This window comes from Acomys minous (genome assembly GCF_964271855.1).
Source record: "Acomys minous genome assembly, chromosome: 9".
Taxonomy (NCBI): Eukaryota; Metazoa; Chordata; class Mammalia; order Rodentia; family Muridae; genus Acomys; species Acomys minous.
The window spans coordinates 45263376-45286930 of NC_140490.1; the positions used below are offsets into that span (position 1 = coordinate 45263376).

At 52.4% G+C, this 23555-nt stretch overlaps 1 protein-coding gene across 10 annotated transcripts in view; it reads left to right on the top strand.

Annotated features, from left to right (window-relative positions):
* The first annotated feature begins 6595 nt into the window (after nucleotides 1–6595).
* Nucleotides 6596–23555, top strand: part of WNK2 (WNK lysine deficient protein kinase 2) — a 113805-nt gene continuing 96845 nt past the window's right edge. For 7 of the 10 annotated variants that reach the window (XM_084797172.1, XM_084797174.1, XM_084797175.1 and 4 more), the window contains exons 1-2: nucleotides 6596–6857; nucleotides 7388–8067. In XM_084797172.1, the coding sequence (XP_084653298.1) occupies nucleotides 7390–8067 (678 nt within the window). In that variant the 5' untranslated portion in view covers nucleotides 6596–6857; nucleotides 7388–7389. The remainder of the gene's footprint in view (nucleotides 6858–7387; nucleotides 8068–23555) is intronic. The other 3 variants (XM_084797171.1, XM_084797176.1, XM_084797170.1) reach the window with 1 other exon arrangement.

Sequence of the window (23555 nt, forward strand, 5' to 3'; positions counted from 1 at the left end):
CCTGTGCCAAGAGGCACGGCTGCCTCCATTTAAGGGCAGTGGGACAAGACAGAGGCCACATGACAAGCTAGGTCTGCAGAAGGCATCAGGGACAAGGGAAACTTAAAACAAAATTAGTGCCTCCTGCTCAAGGACAGGGAACAGATGGAGTTGCCCTGGGGTCAGGGCGGGACTGAGGGAGGACCAAAGTTCACCTGCCTGTCCGTAGGCCAGAGCACCAAAAGCAAAGCCTCCAGGGAGCTCAGGGTTTCTGTGGCTGCTTCAAGGAAGTTCGGCAAGCCCTCGGGCCTCAAACTCAGGCATAGGCCTGTTGGGCTGTGGACTCTCTCTACACAGTTGCCTTCTCTGGGTCTTTATTCCCTCATTATACCTCTGTCATCTCTAAGTGTGTCATCTCAAGGTGACATGAAGGCTTTCCTGCAAAAAGAAAGAAGTAGAAAAAGAGAAAAGAAAGAAAGAATAAAAAGAAAAGAAAATTAGCTTAGCACCCAGTGGCTCTGAGTGCCCAGTGAATGTTGGTTGTTTTTATTTATTAAAAAAAATTTTTTTTTTAGACAGGTTTCCTCTGTGTAGCCTTAGCCATCCTAGACTCGCTTTGTAGATCAGACTGGCCTGGAACTCACAGGCCTGCCTGTCTCTGTCTCCCCGAGTGCTGGGATTATAGGCGTGCACCACCATGCCTGACTGTTGGCTTTATTTATTTATCAGCAAGACACACTGGGTTCTCAGCACTCTCCTATCCTCAAGATCTCTGGACTCAATTCCTGAGAAAAGAAGCTGCCAGGTGCATCCTGGGAATAGTCGGTGGAAGATGGGGCCACGGTATCTAAGGTGCCCCTTCATCAAGGACTGTGGATGGGAACCGCTAACATTGCTTATTCAATGTCACTTAGGGGCTAAGGCCTTTCACTCTGAAGGGGGGGGCAGGGGGGAGTAGAGGGAGGAGGGGGGAGAAAGCTGGGATATATGTATGATTCTAGATCTAATGTGTGCCTCCTCAGCTTAAATTAAATAAATCTGTGCTTGGAAAAGAAGATCAATTACATTTGCTTGCTTGATAGGCACTTGCTGAACATCTCCCACGGGGACAAGCTGCCTGGAGCTAGAGCCGAGGCCACCAGGGCCTGTGCAGCAGGAGTCATGTTGGCTAGTGATACTGTGCACAACTTAAATGGTTTCTTATTTTGGAAGTGCTGGGGATGGAGACCAGGATTTCACACATGCTGATAGTCTATCATTGTGCTATCCCCGCCCCCAAACTTTTATTTTGTTTTGTTTCAAACAGTGTTTCTCTTGTAGTCTTGGCTGTCCTGGACTTGATTTGTAGACCAGGCTAGCCTCAGACTCACAGAGCTCCACTTGCCTCTGCCTCTCTGAGTGCTGAGATTATAGGCGTGAACCACCATGCCCCGCTGCCCTCCCCCCCAACATTTTTATTTTATTTGTTTTCTAGAAATGATCATTTGCTCTTAAAATCTAACCAAGGACCGGAGGGATGCTTCAGTGGTGAAGAGGCTTGCTGATCTTCCTAGCATCCACATAGATTACTCACCAGGATCTGAGGTCCTCTTCTGGTCTCCGAGGGCATGTTTCATCATGTGGGCATATGCACATATATTAAAAATATGTATTTTAAGTATTTTAAATATAAAAAGATTAACACAAGAGGCTTATGAGGTGGCTTAGCAGGCACTTGAGAAACAGTCCTGGGAACCAGAGCTCTATCTCTGGAACTCACATAGTAGAAGAAGAGGCTTTCATAAGTTGTTTCCTGATTATTGAACTCAATTCCTGGAATCCATGTTGATAAAGAGAGACAAGCAGCCAAACGCTGTGATTCCACTTAATACTCAGAGTAGGGAAGTCCCTTGAGATACCTTGCTGGGGTTGCTGAGGGCTGGGGCAGCGTAGGACAGGGGGCTAAAGCCACTGGAGTATAAGCAAAAAGACTGAACGTTATAGTATCTGAATAATATCTCAACAATGCTATTTTTAAAACTATTTTTGTATTTATTTTTACTTATTTTATGAGTGTGAATGCTTGCCTGCAAGTATGTATATGCACCACATGTAAGCCAGTAATGCTGTCTCTCTTTGTCCTTTTTGATGCTCTTTTCTTTCTTTTCTTTTTTCCTTTTTTTTTTTTTTTTTTTTTTTGAGACAGGGTCTCTTTGTGTTATCCTTGGCTGTTCTGGACTCACTTTGTAGACCAGATTGGCCTCAAATACACAGTGATCCACCTGCCTCTGCCTCTCGAGTACTGGGACTAAAGGCATGCGCCACCACACCCGACTTCTTTCTTTCTTTTTTTAAAAAAAGATTTATTTATTTATTATTATATATACAGTATTCTGTCTTCATGTACACCTGCAGGTCAGAAGAGGGCATCAGATCATATCATAGATGCTTGTGAGCCACCATGTGGTTGCTGGAAACTGAGCTCAGGACCTCTGGAAGAGCAGTCAGTGCTCCTCTGAGCCATCTCTCCAACCCCGGTACTATTTTCCTAATAGAATCTTTTATGATTTTACAATTTCATACATGTAAACAATGCATCTTGATCATATATACCCTAAAGCCCTTTTGGGAAACTTACTATATAATCCAACTATTTTGACTACCTGCCCTTTTTGTTTAGTTTGAAATCATGGATGGTGATGTCTCCACCATTATTATTTTGTTTAGGATTGCTTTGGCTAGTCAGGGTGTGTGTGTGTGTGTGTGTGTGTGTGTGTGTGTTTGAGACAGGGTTTCTCTGTGTAGCCTTGGCTGTCCTGGACTCGATTTGTAGACCAAGCAGGCACTGAATTCACAGAAATCTACCTGCTTCTGACTCCTGAGTTTTGAGATTACACGGGTGTGCCACCACACCTGGTTTCTTTCTGGATTTTTGAAAAGGAATCTCCTGTAGCCCAGGCTGTCCTCCAACTTGCTATGTTAGTTAAGGATATCTGTGAACTTGTGATCATCTGTGCCTCCATTTCCTGAGTGCTGGGATTACAGGCATGTTTCACCACACCTGGTTAACATAACCCTAGTTTGCTTTCTGTTGCTGTCATCAAAAGCATCTTGTGAGAAGTGACTAAAAGCAACTTGGGAAGAAATGGTTTACTTGGTTTACAGGTTATAGTCCACTGGGCAGTGGTGGTGGTTTACGCCTTTAATCCCAGCACTCGGGAGGCCGAGGCAGGCACATCTCTGAGTTTGAGGCCAGCCTGGTCTACAGAGTGAGTTCCAGCACAGCCAGGCCTACACACAGAAGTTCTGTCTCAAAAGAAAGGGAAAGGAAAACCAAAACAACAACAAAGAAAAGAGGTTACGGTTCAACACCGAGGGAAGCCAAGGCTCAAAGCAGAAACCTGGAGTCCTGATCTGAAGCAGAGGCCACAAAGGAACACTTCTTTTTGTTTTAATCCCAGGTGTGGGATATGAGGCTGATTTGCCTCTTGCTGGGTCTGAAAGGGGCTCCTTGCCAGCTCCAGATAGTTTAATTCTGGAGGACTCTGGAGAGGGGATAAATGCTAGACCCAGAGACTGGGGGCTCAGAGAAGGAAGAAAAATGCTGGTCCTCCCTCTGCGGTTCCTGGTTGCTGTTGATGCAGTTTGAGGAGAAGGTGGAGATATCTTGAAACAAGGATTGGACTTGTCCCAGGGAATCTGGCGACCCTAAGCAGCACTAGCCAAAGAAAATTCTGCTCCTTGTCCCCCCTAACCTTCTTTTTCTCCAACCTGCTATTGGGGTGTTGGATGGGATTAGGGTTGAGCAAGGAGATAGAGGCATTAAGGAACCCCAAATAAAGTAGGTCTTAAAAAAAAAAATCAAAGCTGAGTCCAGGACAGCCAAGGCTACGCAGAGAAACCCTGTCTCAAAAAAATAAAAAAATAAAAAATAAAATCAAAGCTAGGCCAGGTGGCAGCTCACGCCTTTAATCCCAGCACTTGGGAGGCTGAGGCAGGTGGATCTCCATGAGTTCTAGGCCAGCCTGGACTATAGGGCAAGTTCCAAGACAGCCAGAGCTCTTAGACAGAGAAACCCTGTCTTGAAAAACAAAACAAACAAACAAACAAACAAACAAAAAAAGCCGGGCGTGGTGGCGCACGCCTTTAATCCCAGCACTCGGGAGGCAGAGGCAGGCGGATCGCTGTGAGTTCAAGGCCAGCCTAGTCTACAAAGTGAGTCCAGGATGGCCAAGGCTACATAGAGAAACCTTGTCTCGAAAAAACAACAACAACAACCCCCCCAAAAAAACCAAACCCCAAAGCCAACAGGCACTGCCCACAGTGGACTGACGACCAAGATGAGCCATTGCAGTTCCATTTCCTGTTCGGTGAGCACTTTACAGACTGAGCTACATCCTCAGACCGTTATGCAGAGAATTTTAATGATACCTCATTGTTGCAAGGAATCTTGATTCCTCATTCCTTCCTGCAGGGTTCATGGTAAGGCCATTGAAGAAGCATTAGGTTCCTCTGTGCCACCCAGTCCACTTCCCAGGGCTCTTCCCCGGAAGAACTCTGATCACTGGAGAGTGAGATACAGGGTTGAACAAAACCATGGCCTGGGCATGCCCTTGCTATCACCTCCCAGGACCGAAGCTCTGGCCCGCATTTGCCCCCATCTTGGGCCACCCAATGTTGGGGGTTGCCCCATCTCTCCACAGATCTCAAGGAGGACTTCCTGTTATTCCCAAGGCTATCTGCCTTGCCTCCCTGGGCTCTGTTCTCCAGAGCTGTCTCCATTCATCGGCTGCAGGTACCAGGGTGTCCTCTGAGGTGGTCCCAGGGAAGACCTAGTGGTGAGAACTGGCTGTGCTATGTCTGAGTTCTTGAGAGGCTCCCACATCTGCAAAGTGAGACCTGCCCGGACAGCAGTACCTGGGGATCGATCCCGTTGGCAATACCAGCTCCTTGTTCTAAGGCCTCATGGCCTCTGGCATTAGAAGGGCAGCAGGACCCCTATCTCTAAGGACACTTAGACCTGCAGATCTGGCACCAGCTCTCTGCTTCCAGCTCAAGTGGGCTTTGTGTTCACGCCTGACTCCCAAGGTAGATGAGATAATATAAATTAACAGGCATCTGCCAAATGCCTGGCCCAGTGCCAACGACAGGATTTAACCAGTGGGTCTCTGGGGTATATGTTGGAGTCCTGACTTTAGATGGATCTCAGTTTTCATAGTATAAGCAATACCAGCATACTCCATTTGTTTTTCTTTTTTAGTTTTTCAAGACAGGTTTCTCTGTGTAGACTTGGCTATCCTGGACTCGCTTTGTAGACCAGGCTGGCCTCGAACTCATAGCGATCCACCTGCCTCTGCTTCCCGAGTGCTGGGATTAAAGGCATATGCCACTATACCCAGCTCCCATCATACTCCAGACAGTGTGCCACCACTCAACTAGGAAGAGATTTGAACATCAGCCTAAATTATTTTCAACTGATATCAGCACTGCCCCCTAGCAGAGCCCAGGAAATCCTGCCACTGGGTAGCAGTTTTGCCAGCATTTGATTCCTTCTAATCATGAACGCTGGTGGTGTTTCTGTTAGCTTTTCTGTCACATGAGTTGTTGGTGCCAAAGTCTCCAGGGTCAGCAGTCCTTGGGCATCCCTTCATACTTGTAACATGCATCTTTGACAGGGTGTCATACCAGCAGGGTGAGGACAGAGGTTAGAACACTTTGGTATCTCCCTTTGTACTGGTTTCCTTGGGTGAACTGGGCCCAATGACTTCATCACAGGGAGTGAGTACAGGTGAGATGTGGGTTCCTGCAGGTGCCTAGCAGGGGCCAGGAATCAGGTTAGTCTTCCGTGACCCCTATAGTCAAGTTCAGAGGTGCCTAGACAAGGGGCTTGTCTGTGAGATTGAGTAGCTCAGGGGGCTGAGAGAGAGGCAGCAGACTGCTCTGGAGAGGTGTCAGTCAGCAAGGTAAGTCAAGCGGTTTCTGGAAATGTCTTCCTGTTTCTATCCGAGGCATCTCAGGACTGTCTCTGAGGTTTAGAAGAGAGAAGTCCTTTCCATTTTTATCTGTTTGTCTATCCATCTGTCCATCCATCCATTCCATCCATCTGTCTATCTTTGAGTTAGGGTAGTCCAACTCCAGGATCAAGACTCCCTTGCTTCCTCTTCCTGGTGTTGGAATCACATACAGGCTAGTGCCGGGGACATCTGCCTTTGGGATCTGTTTGCTTAATCGAAAGAATGGACACAGTGCATCAACCTCCGAGGGTGATATGAGGTTTCCCCATATACTGGCAGTACAGAAAGGCTGGGAAGACTACTCCAATTTTGCGACTGTGCTTGGGCTCCTGAGGGTAGGGTACCCTGGGGCCTGTATTTCTTGGTATAGGTTCCAGGGTTCGGCTATGTCATGTTGTGTATGGCCTGCCACCTCCAGGGAAAATAGGGCTCCTCAAGGCCCACAGTCTTGTGGACCACTTCCCAAAAACTTAAGGGTTAGGCGCCTGCCTTGGGCCCTAGCCGCAGGTGGACGCAATGGGGAGCATCCTGCAGGTGGTGGCGCTCAGCCGCAGCCAGGTGGGCGTGCCAGGCCCCGCCCCGCGCGCCTGCCTTGGGAGGGTGGGACGAACGGAAGGCCCGCCCTCCCCGCGCGCTAGTTCGGAGCCGGTGCGGGAGCGGAGGCGCGCGGAGCCGGCAGGAGCACGCGGGAGCGCGGCCCCGCAGCGGCCCGGCCCGAGGGAGCAGCACGTAGGAGCAGAGCGGCCTGGCGACCCCCGCCCCAGTGAGGACCCCGTCCCAGCGCGACGCGGCCCTGAGAGCGGACTCCGGTCTGGGAGCGCGGCCTCGCCCGCCTGGCTTGCCCGGGTCCCCGGGCTGCGGGCATGGACAGCGCCCGCTCGCCCTGTGAGTATCGAGCCCTCCCGCCCGCTGCCTTTGTGTGCGCGCCGCGCCGCCGCAGCCCCCTCCCCGCGCGCCCCGGGCCCGCGTCCTTTGTGGAGCCGGCTCCTGTCCAGTGCTTTCCCCTGCCCCGGGCCTCTATGTCCCCTCTGCAGCCGCCCGCGGGATAGCCCAGCGGGGTCGCTCCAGGGCTGGCCTTGACCCCTTTCTCCAGCTTCCCGATCCCTTCTTTAGCTCCAGTGGGCCCTCAGGAACACCTAGCTGGTCGTCCCTCCTGGAGTCCCCTGGACAGCCCAAGACAGGCCGTGTTTCGCGGCTCCAGGCTGAGTGAGGCCGTGCATCCCCTTGCAATCTGCGCCTCGGGGTCCGGTCTGCAGTCCCTCTCCTCGGAGCCCGCAGTGGACCGCCCGGCAGGCCACTTCTGCGGCGGGGCTGGGCAGGGCGCGGGCCCAGAGGCGGCGCTGTCTCATCCCGCGGCCCAGGCAGGTGCGGCAGGGCTGGCACTCACGCGGGACCCGTGTGTCCTTGGCCCGCAGAGATGGACGGCGATGGCGGCCGCCGAGACGCCCCCGGCGCGCTGATGGAGGCCGGGCGCGGCACGGGGTCGGCGGGCATGGCGGAGCCGCGGACGAGGGCGGCCCGGCTGGGGCCCCAGCGTTTCCTGCGGCGCAGCGTGGTGGAGTCGGACCAGGAGGAGCCACCGGGCCTGGAGGCGACCGAGACGCCGAGCGCGCAGCCCCCACAGCCCCTGCAGCGCCGGGTGCTTCTACTCTGCAAGACGCGCCGCCTCATCGCGGAGCGCGCCCGGGGCCGCCCCGCCGCGCCCGCGCCTGCCGCGCCCGCAGCGCCTCCGGGCTCCCCGAGTGCCCCCTCGGACCCTGGCCCGGAGCGAGGAGGCGCGCAGGAGCCCAGCCCAGATCCCGCCACCTCCTCAGCCGCAGCCGCGCCGGTCCCCGACGGCGGCCCGCGGCAGGAGGAGACACCGGCCCCGACACAAGACGCTGGAGCCACCGAGGCAAAGCCCGAGCCCGGGCGTGCACGCAAGGATGAACCCGAGGAAGAGGAGGACGATGAGGACGACCTCAAGGCGGTGGCCACCTCCTTGGACGGCCGCTTCCTCAAGTTCGACATCGAGTTGGGCAGGGGCTCCTTCAAGACGGTCTACAAGGGGCTGGACACGGAGACCTGGGTGGAAGTGGCATGGTGTGAACTGCAGGTGAGGGCTGCTTGCCCCGCAGGTGGGCTGCAAGCAGATACGTCCTTGGGTGTGTCCTTGCTCATAGGCAGGGCTTTAGGCAGCCCTGGGGATGGTGGTGGCTGGTATGTGTCACCCTCTGTGTGGGTGTCCTGCAGGACATATGCCTTGTGTATGGCTAGCCTGTTGGTATTGTTTCTGGACCTGTGCACAGGTTGAGGCTTGTCATCTTGGAGGTCAAGTCTGGGTGTGTGCCCACACTGACAGCAGCGCTGAAGTGGGCAGTGGAGGTTTCTTCTGTCAGTCAGCCCATGCTCCTTGTAGGTCCTCAGAACCCACCCACTTTTATTGACTCAGAGACTGGAGGGTAGTGAGAGAGAGGGCTGTTTTCTGATCCCTTTGTAGGTGGTTTGGAAGTTCCTGAACCCCTCAAATTAGCATCTTCCTGTGCCCTGCAAGATGTAGGGTGACAGTTGCAGATGCCCGCAGGGGCTTCTTCTGACTCAAGAGTGATGCTTGGTGGGCCCTTGGGGGCCCTGCTCGAAGTCCCGTCAGCAGCCTCTTGGTGTTGGAAGAGCCTGGTTTATTAGATGCGTGAGTGCAAATCATGAAAAATTCTTGCCTTCCTTCTTTTTCTCTCTTTTTACCTCTTCCCCACCCCCTTTTCTTCCTTCCACCTTTATTTGTTTCTGTCTCCTCTTTCCTTTCTTTTTGGAAGCAGAGGCTCAGCATGCATTTTTCATAACCTTGCCCTCACGTTAGCTGTGTCAGCCCTGGCCCTGAAGATTATATAAACCGCAGCAACCCTAGCCGTCCTGGGGCCAGCCTTGGAAGAGGAGGCAGCTTCTGTCACAAGGGGTGTTTACAGGCCCTCCCTTACCGGGAGGGAGGGGCAGCTGTCAGGCAGGGGCCCGACTGGGAGAGTGCTGGCTGGAGGTGCAAGCCTACCCCGCTGGCCTGTAAAGTTAGCTGGCCTTCCAGGGCTAATAATGCATCCTGGGCAAGCATGGGTGACCTGGGTGCCAGGGCTGCCATCCACTGCAGGATGCCTGCCCTTCTGGCCCAGAAATGGGATTCAGGTGCTGTGTTCTCAGCACCTGCAGGGTGCTCTGCATGTGTATGTTCAGGGGTGTTGACCTGTCATTAATCCTTCTGAGACCAAGAGCTTCAGCGGTTTTGCTTCTACCCTGCCCTTTGGTTCTGTCATGGACACATGGCGTTACATGAGAGGGTGGGTGGTGTCTTGGAGGCTTTCAGCAGGAGCTGAGTTTCCTTTCTCCCGTGGGGTTCCCATGAGGAACATCCCTGGTTCCTGCCTGGCATGTCCTAGAGCAACGGCTCTCAACCATCCTAGTGCTGCAACCCTTTAATACAGGTTCTTACGTTGTGATGACTCCACCCCCCAAACCATAAAATAATAATAACAATAATAGTAATAATAACAATAATAATTATTATTATTATTGAGACAGGGTTTCTCTGTGTAGCCTTGGCTGTCCTGGACTCGCTTTGTAGACCAGGCTGGCCTCAAACTCACAGAGATCACCTGCTTCTGCTTTCTGAGTGCTGGGATTAGAGGCGTGCGTCACCACACCCAGCTCCATAAATTTTTTTTTTGTTGCTACTTCATAACTGTAATTTTGTTACTGTTATGAATCGTAATGTAAGCACCTGTATTTTTCCGATGGTGACCCCTGTAAAAGGGTTGAAACCCACAGGTTGAGAACCGCTGTCCTAGACCTTGCAGAGAGGCAGCCTTGATGGTACAGAATGAGGCGGAGGTGTTGGTAGGCCAGATCTGTAGCCCAGGACCCTGAAGTGTGCCCTGTGTCCCAGCTACCTGAAGAGGCACTGAGGAGAGGGGACCCAGGAAGGGGAGGTGATTCTCAGTTCTGGAGAATGGCACGATTCTTGGCTCCCCAACTTCCTGCCCTTGCCGGATGACCAGTGTGGCTCCCTCAGCACCTGCTGGGGCTGCTACTATGGAATGTCACCAAGAGTAGAGGACAGAACAGGGGTGCTACAGCAGGCTGCATGTGAGACAGACTTCCACAGGCCAAGCCTGCCTGCCTGAGGCGGCATCTCAGAGGCTTTGGGTTCTTGTTAATTCAACCCTTCCCTTTAAGGCAAGGCAAGTAAGTCTGATCTTGTTGTGGGCAGGGCAGCAGAGGATGGGGCCTGGCCCCTGGCCAGGGGTCTTTGGATACATGCGTGGCTCTAGGTAAAAATCGGTAGCTTTTGGATTTTAGTGCTGTTCCTTGCTTGGGGGAGACTGGGAAACCCCTCCCCCCAAGTAGGTGGGGAACCTGTCTTCTCGTCTCTGTTTGTGTTTGGCTAAGGCTGCAGTGCGTTGTATGGGGTTACCCTCCTCTATCTGGACCACCAAGGGAAGGGTCACATGACTGGGGTCTGGGCCAGTTAGAGCCTTGTGAAAGCCTCCACATCACGAGGCACATTGTCGATGGTGGGAACGCTGAGTGACTTCTTGATACCATTCAGGAGGTAGCTGGTGTCGCAGGATCTGGGAGGACGGCAGAAGCCTGGTTGGGGTGTGGGGCACAGGCTTGCTGGACAGGGCTGTGAGAGAAGCCCACTTAGAGGCTCCTGTATGGAGGAGGGAGTGGGGTAGCAGGGGTTTCTGGAGATACGCAGATCAGGGCCCAGGCTAGGAGAAGGGAGCCAAAGTCCTTGTCTTGGGGTGGGGTCCCCGTTCATCATATGCAGAGGACCCCAGCAGGGTGTGGGCTATAGGTCTCTTGACTTTGGACCCAGGAAGGAGCCTGGTTTATCCACCATGTACTGGGTTCTTCCTGAACCTCTGCAGTCTTTGGTGTTTCCAACTGTTGGGGAAAGCTCCTGAATTCTGGATGGCACGGTGAAAGGAGAGTCTGTCAGGATGTTGTTGTTTTTCTCCTAGGGAAGTTAGCCTCCATTGCCCCCTGGACACCCAAGGGGCTTTGGTCTGTTGACTCAGGTGCCCGCTGAGCGGCTGCTTCCTTTTTGCACCCTCAGTGGTGGGCCCAGTGTGGCCTCCACAGTGGTACACTGCTTGAAGTCTCTTTCCAGGGTTCTCTGCCAAGGGGTGGAGTCAACACAGTCACAGGCCTTATGAGTAGCTTAGAGGACACTGGGTTCCCTTTAGTTACTCTGTGTTGAAAGGGTTGACAGGGAGAGCGGTATGTGCTCATTCCACATCAAGGACAGAGAGATGGCCCACCTTCTCAGCTGTAGACAGGCCGAGCTGGAACCTGAATTTTTTTTTTTTTTTTTTTTTTTAGTGGTGTGTGTGTGTGTGTGAGAGAGAGACATTTGAAGGCATTTCCTCCTGTTACTTATCCTTTGAAGGCACTTTTTACTCCTGCCAGTAGAGTGCTTTATTATAATGGCAGTGGAGGAAGCAAAATACCCCTAGACTCCTCCTGTCCTCATCCTTTCTCCCTGCTCTGAGGTGATTTAGGGTCCTCCGAGGCTCAGGTCCCTGTACTTTTGTCTGCTGAAGGCTGCTATTGCAGGGAGGGAGCTGTCACCATGGTGGGGCCCTGTGCCAGGTGGGGGTACTCAGTCCTCGGTCCCTGGCGTGGAGACTGGCTGCACTCTAGCAGATGGTAGGCTGCCCGAGGAGGAAGTGTGGGGGTGAGAAGTCTTTGAGCCTCTGCCGTACCAGAGCCTTGCTTGCTAGGGATAGAGGAGACGTGGCCTCAGGGCCCTCCAGTCACTAAGTGGGTCCTGCTGCTGTGTTAAGCGCAACAGTGTTCTTCTAGAAGACCTGTGTGTTCCCATCTCATGCTCTAGCCAGATTCTTAGTGTCCTCAGCTGCCAGTGCTGGGAGCAAGTGCCACCCAAGGGATCATCCTGAGTGGCTTATGCCTTGGAAGACAGCCCCAGTGCCACTCAGACTTTTCCAAGGGTCCTGGCTGTCTGCACGGGATCTAGGTGTAGTGGATGTCCCAGGCCCAGGGCCTGGAGAGTCCCAGGGTCATGCTGTGATAACCTTGTGCAGGAGGCCTGGCTGCTACCTTATCTGCTCTTACCCCTGGCTCTGTGGTGTGGGGACAGGAGGCAGTGAGCTATAGTCCCAGCAGGCAATGGTGCTTGTAGGGAGGGGACACTCTGAGACAGCATGGCCTGATTTGGCTGGCGGTCACCTGGCCTTCTTCCTCTCTCTTTGGTTTTTAATCCCCTCGAGTGCCTAATTTCGTTCAAAGAGCTATAATTGACAACTGGTCTGTGTTAACGCTGAGCTCGCCTCCATCATGCCTGCTGACCGCAGTAGTCTTGTTTTGGTTGGTGGGAAAGGTTGGCTCTCTCTGCCTGAATGGCCTGTGGGTATGGCTTTCCCATCAGGTGTAGAGATGTGGGCACCGGCACTTGGGCCCCTCCCCCCCCCTTCTCACTCTTGAGTGGTGTCATGAGGTGTGTGTGGTGAGACATGTGGTCAGGTATGGTGAGTAGCCATCCAGGCTGTGGCTACCATCCCTAGGGTGTGGGGAGGCCAGGCCCCCATAGAGGCAGGTGCTTCTATAGATGAATAAAAACCTGAGGGGTGCTCTCCGAGGCCCAGGCCTTTGGAGGTGCCCAACTGGGTCTGGTTCAAGGCCCGATCCCCATGTGACGCAAGCAGGAGGGGAAAATGGCACATGTAGTTTATATGACCTTGAGCTGGTGTTTCTACAGCTCTTGGTACACAGATGGCCTGTGAAGCAGCTTGGGTCTACCTCTAGTGGCACTGGCCTGGAACTTTCTGTGAAGGCAGCCACATCTCTTTCCATGTTCTATCTGCATGTGTCCTACTGGGGATGTGCTGAGCACTTACACTCTTGATGATGTTCCTCCTGTTATCACGGGCAGAGTGGCCAGATCCTAAGGCTGAGGCCCAGGCAACCTAAAGGTAGTTCCTAGGATATCAGATGGGCCCCACGCCAACTTGGGGATGGAGCACTGAGGCCTGGAGGTGGTGTGTGTGACTGGCTGAGCCCTGAACTGGGAAGAGCTACAGGCACCGGGTCTGGATGTGCTGGCCACGAGATGGGCTGGTGACACCTGAGGTCAGAATGGCTCTTGAGCACTTGGTTACCCGAGGATTAGGCAGGCTTTGAAGCTCTATGCTTCTAGGGTGACCATGCTCGTTGGTGAGGGGTGCTGTTGGTTGAGCCTGGCCCCTGGTTCCAGGCCTGGGGACACCACGGCAGACGGATCAGGCCATGATCCCAGGAGGCGTGGAGAAATGTCGGCGGATCTCAGAATGCTGTGGTGAGGAGAGAGCTGGGCACTGAGGAGGCTTCTGGGAGAGGGAACTGCATCATTTGGACTGGACAGCTGTGTAGAGGCCCTGAGGGTGGAGCTAGAATAGCATGCGGGAGTCCTTGTATGCATGGTGAGGCAGCTGGATGGGCCTCAAGGGCAGCCTGGGGGTGTGGTCAGGACTTTTGTCTGGGGTGCTCTGAGCAGAGGAGAGGGCAAGAGTACACGGTGGAGAGCCAGCTAGAGAGGGCGGGGAGGAGGCTCAACTCTGGTGCACTCGGTTGTTAGAGAGCGTAGGATGTGAAGGCGGAGGAGGTGGGTGTGGACGGCAGGGCAGGGACTTGGGCCAGCAGGACACAGGACAGTTTTGCTGGCAGAACCTGCCTTTGGGAGCTTCACATGTCGGTGTAGGCCATGGAGCATGAGGTGGATGGGTGTGAGTCGGGGTGTGTGGCCCGGTGGAGGCCAGGCCAGAGGGGGAGGTTCCTGGAGCCCCAGCCTTGTCTGGTGTCTCCCCCAGGTCTGATGTGAGTTCTGTCCACAAAATCATACAGGTGGGAGCAAGTGTTTCCACGCCTCAGGTACTAAACCACAATAAGGAAGTACTGTGGGCCTCTGTTGTCCTTTTCATCTCCTCCATTTTGCTAGCTGGCTATGCAGGGCAAGCTCCCACAGTCTGGGCAGGGCTGGCCTGCAGTGCTGGGCTGTTTGGCTTGTTCTGAGTTGGCTGTGCTCGTCTTCCAGAAAGCTCAGTTTTACTTGTGGCTCTTGTGTGCCCTGTGGGTATCTCTTGGGCCTTGTGGCTTGGACCTGGCTTTTGGCCGAGGCTGCAATGTGTCCAGTGAATACATGGGGCCTGGGTTACCACAGTAAGGGAAGAGAACTTGACCTGGTCCAGTGGAGGTTTAGGCTGCATGTCTGGTCTCCTTTGCGGTCCGCCCTGGGCCAGCAGCTGTGGTGAAACCCTTGTCTTTTTGCAGAGCTGAGATGGATCCTAGGGTCTTAGCAAGTACTTCCCTGAGTAGTGGTAGCAAGGGGGTTTGGGAACATATAGCCAGGCAAGGTATACCCCCAAAGATTCTGGGCCCTATACATGAGGATACTGTGTATGTGTGTGTACCCTGCTACCTGATTGGTGGGTACTTGCTACTGAGAGCCTTAGTGTTTTTACCTTGGGATAGGGGGATGGTGCTGGCCAGCTCTCAGAATTGCATCTCACGGAGGAGCGTATAGATGGCCCTGAAATGACCCTCTTCCCACCTGCACAGTAAACAGCAGTTTGTGGCTGTGGAGAGCAAGTTGATCCTGGCAGGGCTGAGCCCCAGTCTCCACCTGGTGGGGCGCAGCAGAGCCTGGGGCTCTGGGCTGCACCAGCCTCATCATCCAAGTTGCAGATAAGGGTCAGGGCGCGCAAGCACAACAGCTGGAGTTGCAAAAGGCAAGTCAGGGCCTGGGTGTGCCTGCTGCTCCCCCAGCGTGAAGACTTCTGCCTGAGAGGCGGGCTGGTGGGCTTTGGTGAATGGAGAATGGCTGCAGTTTTCCCCTGCTTCCCAGCGTTCTGAAGCCCGGGTTTTGTTCTTGGTTCCCCAAGTATTGGATTACTACTGCCAAGCCAGCTTTCATTAAATATATATTAGAACTATGGAAAAGAATAAAGAAGTGATCGAGATAGTGTGATGTTGGTCAAAGGGTAGACAGATGGGAAGACTAGAAGAAAGAGCCCAAGAGAAGACCCACACAAAGAATGTTGATGGCTTTAATAAAGGAGTCTTTTCACTGAGGAGTGCAAGGCTTTTCAACAAATAAACCGGCCATGACAGGTGTACCTTCAAATCCAGGGCTGTGGCTCAGCACAGTGCTTGCTGAGTTAGGTGCTAGGATCCATTTCAGCTCTGCAGAAAGACATAAAACAAAAGGTAACGAGAGAGTGCACACACTTCAGACCGCAGGGCCCAGAGCACATGCCCTTCTGAACAAACAATCAACCTGAAAAGGATCACATCTACGTCTAAAACGCTTAGAAGCTAGGCAAAAGCCCAGGCGACTTTGGCTTTGGCAATGACCTTTTAGATGAACCACCTAAGGCACAGCCCATGGCAAATAATTGATAAGCTGAGCTTCATTAAAATTAAAATCTTGTCTGTGAAAGACAGTCAAGAGACCAGCCACAGACAGGGAGAAAATATTGACAAATAGCTCTGATAAAGAAATCCAAAACACACGAAGTTTTTAGAACTCAGCAGTAAGAAAACAATCAGATAAAATAATAATAATAATAATAATAATAATAATAATAATAATAATAATAATAATAATAATAATATAGGCTTAAGCTTTAAGTAGGCATCATCATCACCATCATCATCATCATAATATAGGCAAAAGGCCTAAGTAGGCCTATGAAGATGTTCATATAGCCAATAAGTATGAAAAGATACTTAGCATCACATGTTGCCAGGGAGATGCAAACTCAAGCCCCAGTGAGAACACACCGAATACTCATTAGAATGCCTAATGTCAGAGCAGCTGACAACACCACATGCTAATGAGGACATGGAGCAACTGGAGTGCTCCCTCATCATGGTGGGGAGTGGAAAGCGGTGCTCCAGTAGTCTGCCTTCTTAGTATTCACCCTATCATGAACCATCGAAAGCTATAACCCCCACATTAAAGACCTGTGCATGAATGTTAACAGCCTCATTTGTAGGTGTTAAAACATAGAAGCACCCAAGATATCCTTCAGTAGATGAGTGGGTTTTGTGGTACATCCAGAAAATGGAGCACTAGTCAGCACTAAAAAAAAGGCAGAGCTGTCAAGCCATGGAAGACAGGGAAGAATCCTAAATGTGCATGAGTAAAGAAGACAGCCTATGATGAATACGCCATAGCAGTGCAGATATTACTGTGCTAAAATGAATCGACTGCACGCATGCTCTAAAAGGCAGAACCAAGGCTGCAAGATGGCTCAGTGGGTGAAGGCATCCAAATGTAGAGAGAAAACTGCCCCCCTGAAAGTTCTGACCTCTGACCTCTCCATGTGTGCCTCCTCCCAGTAAATAAATACAATTTTAAGAAATTAATTAAGTTTAACAGAAAAAGGTAAAGTCATGGAGGCAAAATGAAAATAAAGCAGGGACGAGGAGCAACAGAACACAGCGCGGCCATTCTGTGTGGTATGACAGTGCTGGTTGCAGGTAGCTTTCACGTGTGTGAGGTCACAGGGTATACGGCATTGAGTGAACTGTCAGCCTTGACCATTGTCTCCAGGGAATAATGATATGTCTACTTTGTCTCATTGCTTATAAGTGTGCTACACATGTGGAACTTTCCCAGCACAGGGAACTCCATCCTTCCAAAACCCAGAACTTCTCCACAAAACGGAGTTTATGAAGGAAGAGGGGCCTCACTCATCTAAATGTTCCCCGAAATAAAAAGCCACCTACTATTCATCAAATGCAGCTGCCTTGATTGTGTGTTTTACCTTTCAGTGCTCTGCACACACGCAGGGTGTGACAGCTGTCAGTCTGTCTTGATTTGTTGCCGTGAAAGAGGTTGTGCCATGCTATGATCCCACCTGGCTCAGGGAACCTGTGCTGGTCCTGAGGAGATGTTTCCAGAGAGTGTAGCTCAGCTCGGCTCTAGGCTCAGGCTCCTTGGACCAGCAGAGCAGCTCTGAGTCAGGGGCTTTTTCAAGCGGCTGTGCCTCTCACCCTGTTGTTTAAGGGCCAGCTGTGTCCTGGAGGATTTTGACGTCATTGAAGTTTTGGCCAGGAGCACTGTCCCCACCTGAGGGTGAGGGACAGTGGTGAGAGGCTCTGTGTCTAGAGTCCTGGAGGTTTGGCTCAGGGTAGCGCCAGGGCTTTTCTCAGCAGGGAGCCCCTGGCTCAGGCCTCAGCCTGACAGGACATGGACATTTCAGCCAGGCTGAACATGGTGACAGGGCAGAAAGGAAGGGGCTTGAGTTTGAAGAGAACTTCCTTGGGTGTTGAGACCCACCTATGAGCCCATCAGCCATGGAAATTCTGTTTTCAGAGATGAGACAGGCTTATCCAGAAGGAGCCCATGAAAGGTTGAATGGTGTGGGCCCACTGTATCTCTGTTGCTTGAATGTCTTACATGTGTTTAAAGTGTGGCTGCAGAGAGAAAAGCCTGGGACATGCTGCGTCAGCTGGGCAACTGCTATTGCAGAGCTTCTTGGAGCCTTTAAAAAGCCTACTGTGTTGTGAATTGCTGGGATGTAGGGGAGACTGAGGCTTGCCTTCACCTTTCCTCTCTCTGTAGGGCATCTTGTGGCCAGAGTGGGATGGGATGCCCTGGTGGAGGGTGGCTGGTGGTAGAGGTTTTCTCATGGTATTTCCTCGTATCTCTGCAAGTGTGTGTTGTCCTGCACGAGTCAGTGGTGCTGTTGACACCTGTGGAGCTAGATGTGGAAAGCTGGTCTTGGCCCCGTGACCCTGCCATATCCTGCCTTTGTCCCTTCTTTCCTTTCTCTCGGTGTGTGTGAGCTTGTGAATGGATTGAGCTGTGCCTATCCTAGGTCATGTTTAGAATCTGAAATCTAGGGACAGCCAATTAAGAGCTCCAGAGACAACTTGCCAGTGTTGGTAGAGACATAAAATATTTATTTCTTCTTTCTCTGTAGCTCATAGGCGAGCTAAAGAGGACTCATTGACATTTGACTCCTGTTTTTTTGTTTGTTTGTTTGTTTTTTCCTCCCCCCCCCCACAGGGTTTCTCTGTGGAGCCTTGACTGTCCTGGACTCACTTTGTAGACCTCAAACTCACAGTGATCCTCCTGCCTCTGCCTCCCAAGTGCTGGGATTAAAGGCCTGCACCACTACACCCGGCGGCTGCTGCTGCTGCTGCTTCTTCTTCTTCTTCTTCTTCTTCTTCTTCTTCTTCTTCTTCTTCTTCTTCTTCTTCTTCTACTTCTCCTTCTTTTTTTGGTTTTGAAACAAGGTCTCTCTGTGTTAGCTTTGGCTGTCCTGGACTCACTTTGTAGACCCGGCTGGCCTCGAACTCACAGCTATCTGCCTGCCTCTGCCTCCCAAGTGCTGGGATTACAGGCATGTGCCACCACGCCCGGCTTCTTCTTCTTTTTTAAAAATTTAATTTAATTTAATTTCATGTGCATTGGTATGGGGTGTCAGGTCCCTTGGAATTGGAATTACAGACAGTTGTGAGCTGCCATGTGGGTGCTGGGAATTGAACCTGGGTCCTTCAGAAGAGCAGACAGTGCTCTTAACCACTGAGCCATCTCTCTAGCCCCATGTGTTTTAATTCTTATCTAGCTGGGCGTGATGGCGCATGCCTTTAATCCCAGGAGGCATAGGCAGGTGGATCATTGTGAGTTCGAGGCCAGCCTGGTCTACAAAGTGAGTCCAGGACAGCCAAGGCTACATGGAGAAACCCTGTCTTGAGAAATAAAACAAAACAAAAATACATACATACATGCATGCATGCATACATGCATGCGTGCATACATACATACATACATACATACATACGGCATCTTCTCTGACCTTTCTGGCTGCAAGAGGATCTGTGGCCTTCATAGCTGCAGGGGTGTCTGGGAAAGGCTTGATTGGCATAACTGCTCTTGATCTGTTACCTGAGGCTGAGGACCCTGGTGCCCAGGATAGGACAGTAGGTTTTCTCTCTCTGGGGAGTGTCAGTGCTGTGTGCAAAGGAGCCTTCATTTGCCTGGGTAGGTCCCAAACAGAGCAGCCCACCTGCCAGCCAGCCTGCCTGTTCTCTTCCACACCTGGCCACTGTGGACACTTACAGGCCCCGGGGCAGCTTGCCCTCTTCTCTGGAATGTCCTGCCCCTTGCTCTTCACCTACCATATGGGCCCCAGCACAGTGTTTTCTTCTCCCAGCTGTCCAGTTTCCTTTCCCCTCAAACTTGTACTTTTTGAAAATCCCTAGCTACTGGCAGAGTGCAATTAGGAGCTGGGCGCTCAGGCGGCTCCATCGCTGCATTTGTGTGCGTTTTATCTGACCCACTTTGGGTTCCTCCCTGAATACTTCAGCAAGCATCTCCTGACAGGAACAGGGACAGGTCCCCACAGAGCCTCTGCAAGGCTCCGCCCAGGCCCAGGTAGGTGGATCCCGTTGGATTTGTCTGGTGTGTGGCCTTTTGATTCCCACAATTGTTCTCTCTGGGCTCCCTGCTTGCACATGGGATGTAGTCAGTGAAGAGACTGGTGTGGCGTTCGCTTGTTGCATCTATTTTAATCTAGAACAGTGGTTCTCTACCTGTGGGTTGCAACCCTTCTGAGGGTCGAATGACCCTTTCATAGGGCTCACCTAAGACCATTGGAAAACACAGCTATTTATATTATAGCTCATAACAGTAGTAAAATTGCAGTTATGAAGTAGCAATGAAAATAACTTTGGTGGCCCAATGTGGTAGCACATGTCTTTAATCCCAGCACTGGGGAGGCAGGGGCAAGGGGATCTCTGTGAGCTCAAGGCCAGCCTGGTCTATAAAGTGAGTCCAGAACAGCCAGGACTGTTATACAGAGAAATCCTGCCTCGAAAAACAAAAACAAAAACACAAAAAACAAAAAACAGAAAGAAAAGACAAGAACTTTGGCTTGGGGGCTCACCCCTTGCCCCTTTATTACCTGCTACCAGTTAGCCTTTCTGTGTTATCAGGCAGCGGTATGTATAGAGCCTCTGGTGGTTTTGTCTGGTGTTTCTGCCCAGTGGGGGTTGGATTGTGTGTCTCTGGAGCCGGCTGCCTTGGGGTGTCACACGTGCAGGTCACGGCGCTGGCCAGGCTAGCCCAGAAATAGCTGAGCCGCCACCCATGGGTGCCCTGAGGCCCCATGGGAGACCAAGACGCTCCTAGTAGGGAGGGCTTCCATTTTCCCTTCTGAGGAGGACGCAGAGGGACGTCAGGATGGCTGTTCAGCCTTATTTTGGGCGCCTGCTTTGAGCCCAGGACTGCCATGAAGTCTGACCATCCTGGGCAGCGGGCTGCAGCTGTTGCACTCTGTTCTAAGCTGACTTGGTGCTCTTAGGAACCCGTCGCCTCCCTTCACTCTGCGCTCCGGCTTAGGAGGTTTGGATAATAGACTCACCCACCCCTGTCCGCTGACTACTGGTCGAACTCCTGTGACTTCTCCGAGACCTGACAGGATGGCTGGCTGGCCTGAGTTGGGCCAGAGTATGTCTGAGCTCTTTTTTCTGCTATCCCTGGACCTGTTTTTGTTGGGGTGACACCCTAACAGAGGGGTGACTATCAAAAGAGGCTGTCTCTAGGGACGGGATATGATGGTATGGAGCCTCTGACCTGCCTTCCTTGCTGTGAGGTGACCTTGTCTGATGTCATCTTCTTGGGAAGTCTTTCAGTGTCATGCTTACTTCATCTTTGCTGACATATGCAGAGGTCTCATCAACTGCCCAGGGCCATCTCCACCCACCCTAGCCCCACCTCCCCACCTCCCAACTGAGATTGGTTGGGCAATATGGGCACAGGTCCATTTTATTGTAAATTGTGCCTGGACTAGCCCTACCTGTTGTCCCCTTGCTGGGGGGCAGGCGTGGGCAGAGACTCTGCTTAGCCCTTACCTATGCCCTCCAATTGGCTCAAACTTATGTACCCTTCCAGGCTGAGCCTGAGGCTACAGTCTTTGTCTGAGCCTGAGAGACACTAGGAGAATTTCTCCCTATTTTGGGGTGTGGTCTCAGCCTGGCTGCGCCTCCCAGAAGCTAACTAATGTCTTGAGTTTGGGGTGGAGTGCCTCCTCCCTGTTCCCATGCCTTCAGGGTTTCAGTGCTTCTCCTTTTCTCTTGCCTGTGCCCGACCCTTGGGCCCCCTCACCCCCTTTGGCAGTAGGGTTTGTGCTTCTGGCAGTGAAGGGTGCTGTGGGGTGCCGCCGTTCCGTCTTCACATCAGCAGCAAGCTTCCAGCGCTGTTCCAGATAGGCCTGGGTGTTTCTTCTCCTTAGTAGTTAGTTTCATCAGAGGAGAGAATTTGACCCTTTCGGAAGAAGTGTAGAAAACACAAGGCTGTGGAGGGGAGTGAGGAGAGGCAGGGAGTTTCAGAGGCCCTGTGACCCCTAAGTTGGCACAGTGTCAAGGGCTGGCCAGGTGCCGTAGCAGACAGGTCATTGTCAAGCAAGGCTGCTTCAGCTACTGAGAGGCTGTTAGCTTAAGAAGGCATACTGAGACCGTGTGCCTGCTGTGCCCGTATGGGTACCTTTGTCTCTGGAAAGCCAAGGTCCACCAGTACCATGCTTGGAGGTGGGAAGAAGGTCTCTTTCTTACTTGCTGGCCTGCTGTACCAGCCCAGTGCGTGTGGCAGGTGCTGTGTGTGGCTTCAGCCCCAGGAGTGGAGGTGACACGGCACTTATCTGTAGTCTCATGTGGGTGATATATGGAGGTTCTGTTCACTGTGACACCATCAGGAGTGTGAAGTTTGTTCTGGGGTTCCTGTACCATTTTTGCCTGTCTTTGGTGGAGTTGGGAACAGGTGTGGTAGTGGCCCACAGCCTGTCCCACCTGGGCTTGTGTAGATGAAACGTACAAACGATAGGTGCTGGGGCTGAAACTCAGCATGCAAGGAGTCCTGGGCTCAGTCCCTAGTGTGGACTAAACCAGCTGTGTTGTGCACACCTGTAATCCTAGCACTCAAGAAGCGGGAACAGGTGGATCAGAAGTTCAAGGTCATTCTTGGCTACCTGATGAGCTAGCTATGAGGCCAACTTGGGAAACAACAAGACCCCTAAATTATATCTCTAGGATGGTTCTCGCTAAAAGAGAAAGGGTGTCTGTGCCAGACTGGGGAGCAAGCGCTGCAGGAAGCTTTGGGGGGAGGTTCTCCCTCTGAGTGCTCTCTGCAGGTGGCTCAGGCCCTTGCCACTTCCTTTCTGTGGCAGTACTCATGGGAGCAGGGCCAGAGTAGCAGCCCAGCTGGCTGATATCCCTGACAACTTTCTCCGATAACTAGGACCTAAGCCCCAGGTGAGGGGTTGGCTGAGGCCCCGAGACAGCATCCTGCTGGAGTCTCCCCCTTCTCTTCCCAGTGGTTACTTGCACCCCTGTGTTTACTGCCCCCCTCTCCTCGCAGCTCTGTCTCCTCTTGCCCCCAGGAAGAGCCTGTGAGACTCACTTCTGGCCTGTCTGAAATGGCCTGTCAGCCTCAGTAAATATTTGATGACCACAATGATAGAAAGACAAAGACGGCTCTGTTCCGTGCAGGGGAGTGAGATGGTGACTTTGGAACGTTCCAGCTCCACTGGCTGCTTCCCTGATGGCTTGCCGGTGGTTTTCAGGCAGGTTCTTTGTGTCTCTTCACCCCAGGCCAGAGCAGAGCCCCTCTGCCTGCCAGAGTGAACAGCAGCCGCTGCCAGCTTCCCACCTGGAGTGCTTACTGGGTGGTGAGGGGCTGGGCTGGGTCTCATCCTTCTGACTCTACCTGTTTTTGTTGTTGTTTGTTTGTTTTGGCTTTTTGAGATAGGGTTTCTCTGTGTAGCCTTGGCTGTCCTAGACTAGCTTTGTAGACCAGGCTGGCCTCAAACTCGTAGTGATCTCCCTTGCCTCTGCCTCCTGAGCACTGGGATTAAAGGCGTGCGCCACCACTCTGGGCAACTCTACCTGTTCTTAGCTGCTGGGCCAGGCTTAGGAAAAGAAGTGGTGACCTCTGTATAACACAAGCCCTTGGCAATGTACAGGGGCCCTGGTGCCTTTCTCTATGGCTTATTTTGGCCTCCTGTATGGCTGGGTGTGTGGACAATCCTGCTGGGCCACACGTGCTCACATGGGAACAGTCCTGCCCTGGGGGTGCTTCTGTGGGAACGAAGAACCCTTTGAGGAGACTTTATGGAAGAGCTACCTGCCCCATCGGCTCAGGGGACACTGTGTTTTTGAGAGGAGCAGGAACTACTTGGGGACCCCCCCCCCCCTGGGGCTGTGTGATGGGAGGGTGAACATTTGCACAGCTGACAGCCTTTAGACAAAGGCTTCTGCGTGTTTTCTCTCATCTGCAGGTGCGGCTGTGGCAGGCTTCCTGGTGGAGGCTGAATCACAAGGGTCAAAGATGTGACTATGAACGGTCACTGCAACCAGCTTGTCCTCCCTGTTCAGCAGGAAGGTTTTCTGGGGCTTGGGGGACATCAAGGGGCGTGCAGGCTGTTCTTGGCAGACACTCACAGTTGGAGGGAGTGCTGCCGCTCTACAAGCTAAGTGGTGTTGGGGCTCATGGGGAGGGGGCAGCTCTTGGCTGGTCTGCCTTTGTGGGGTTCCTGTGGAGACTGTGCA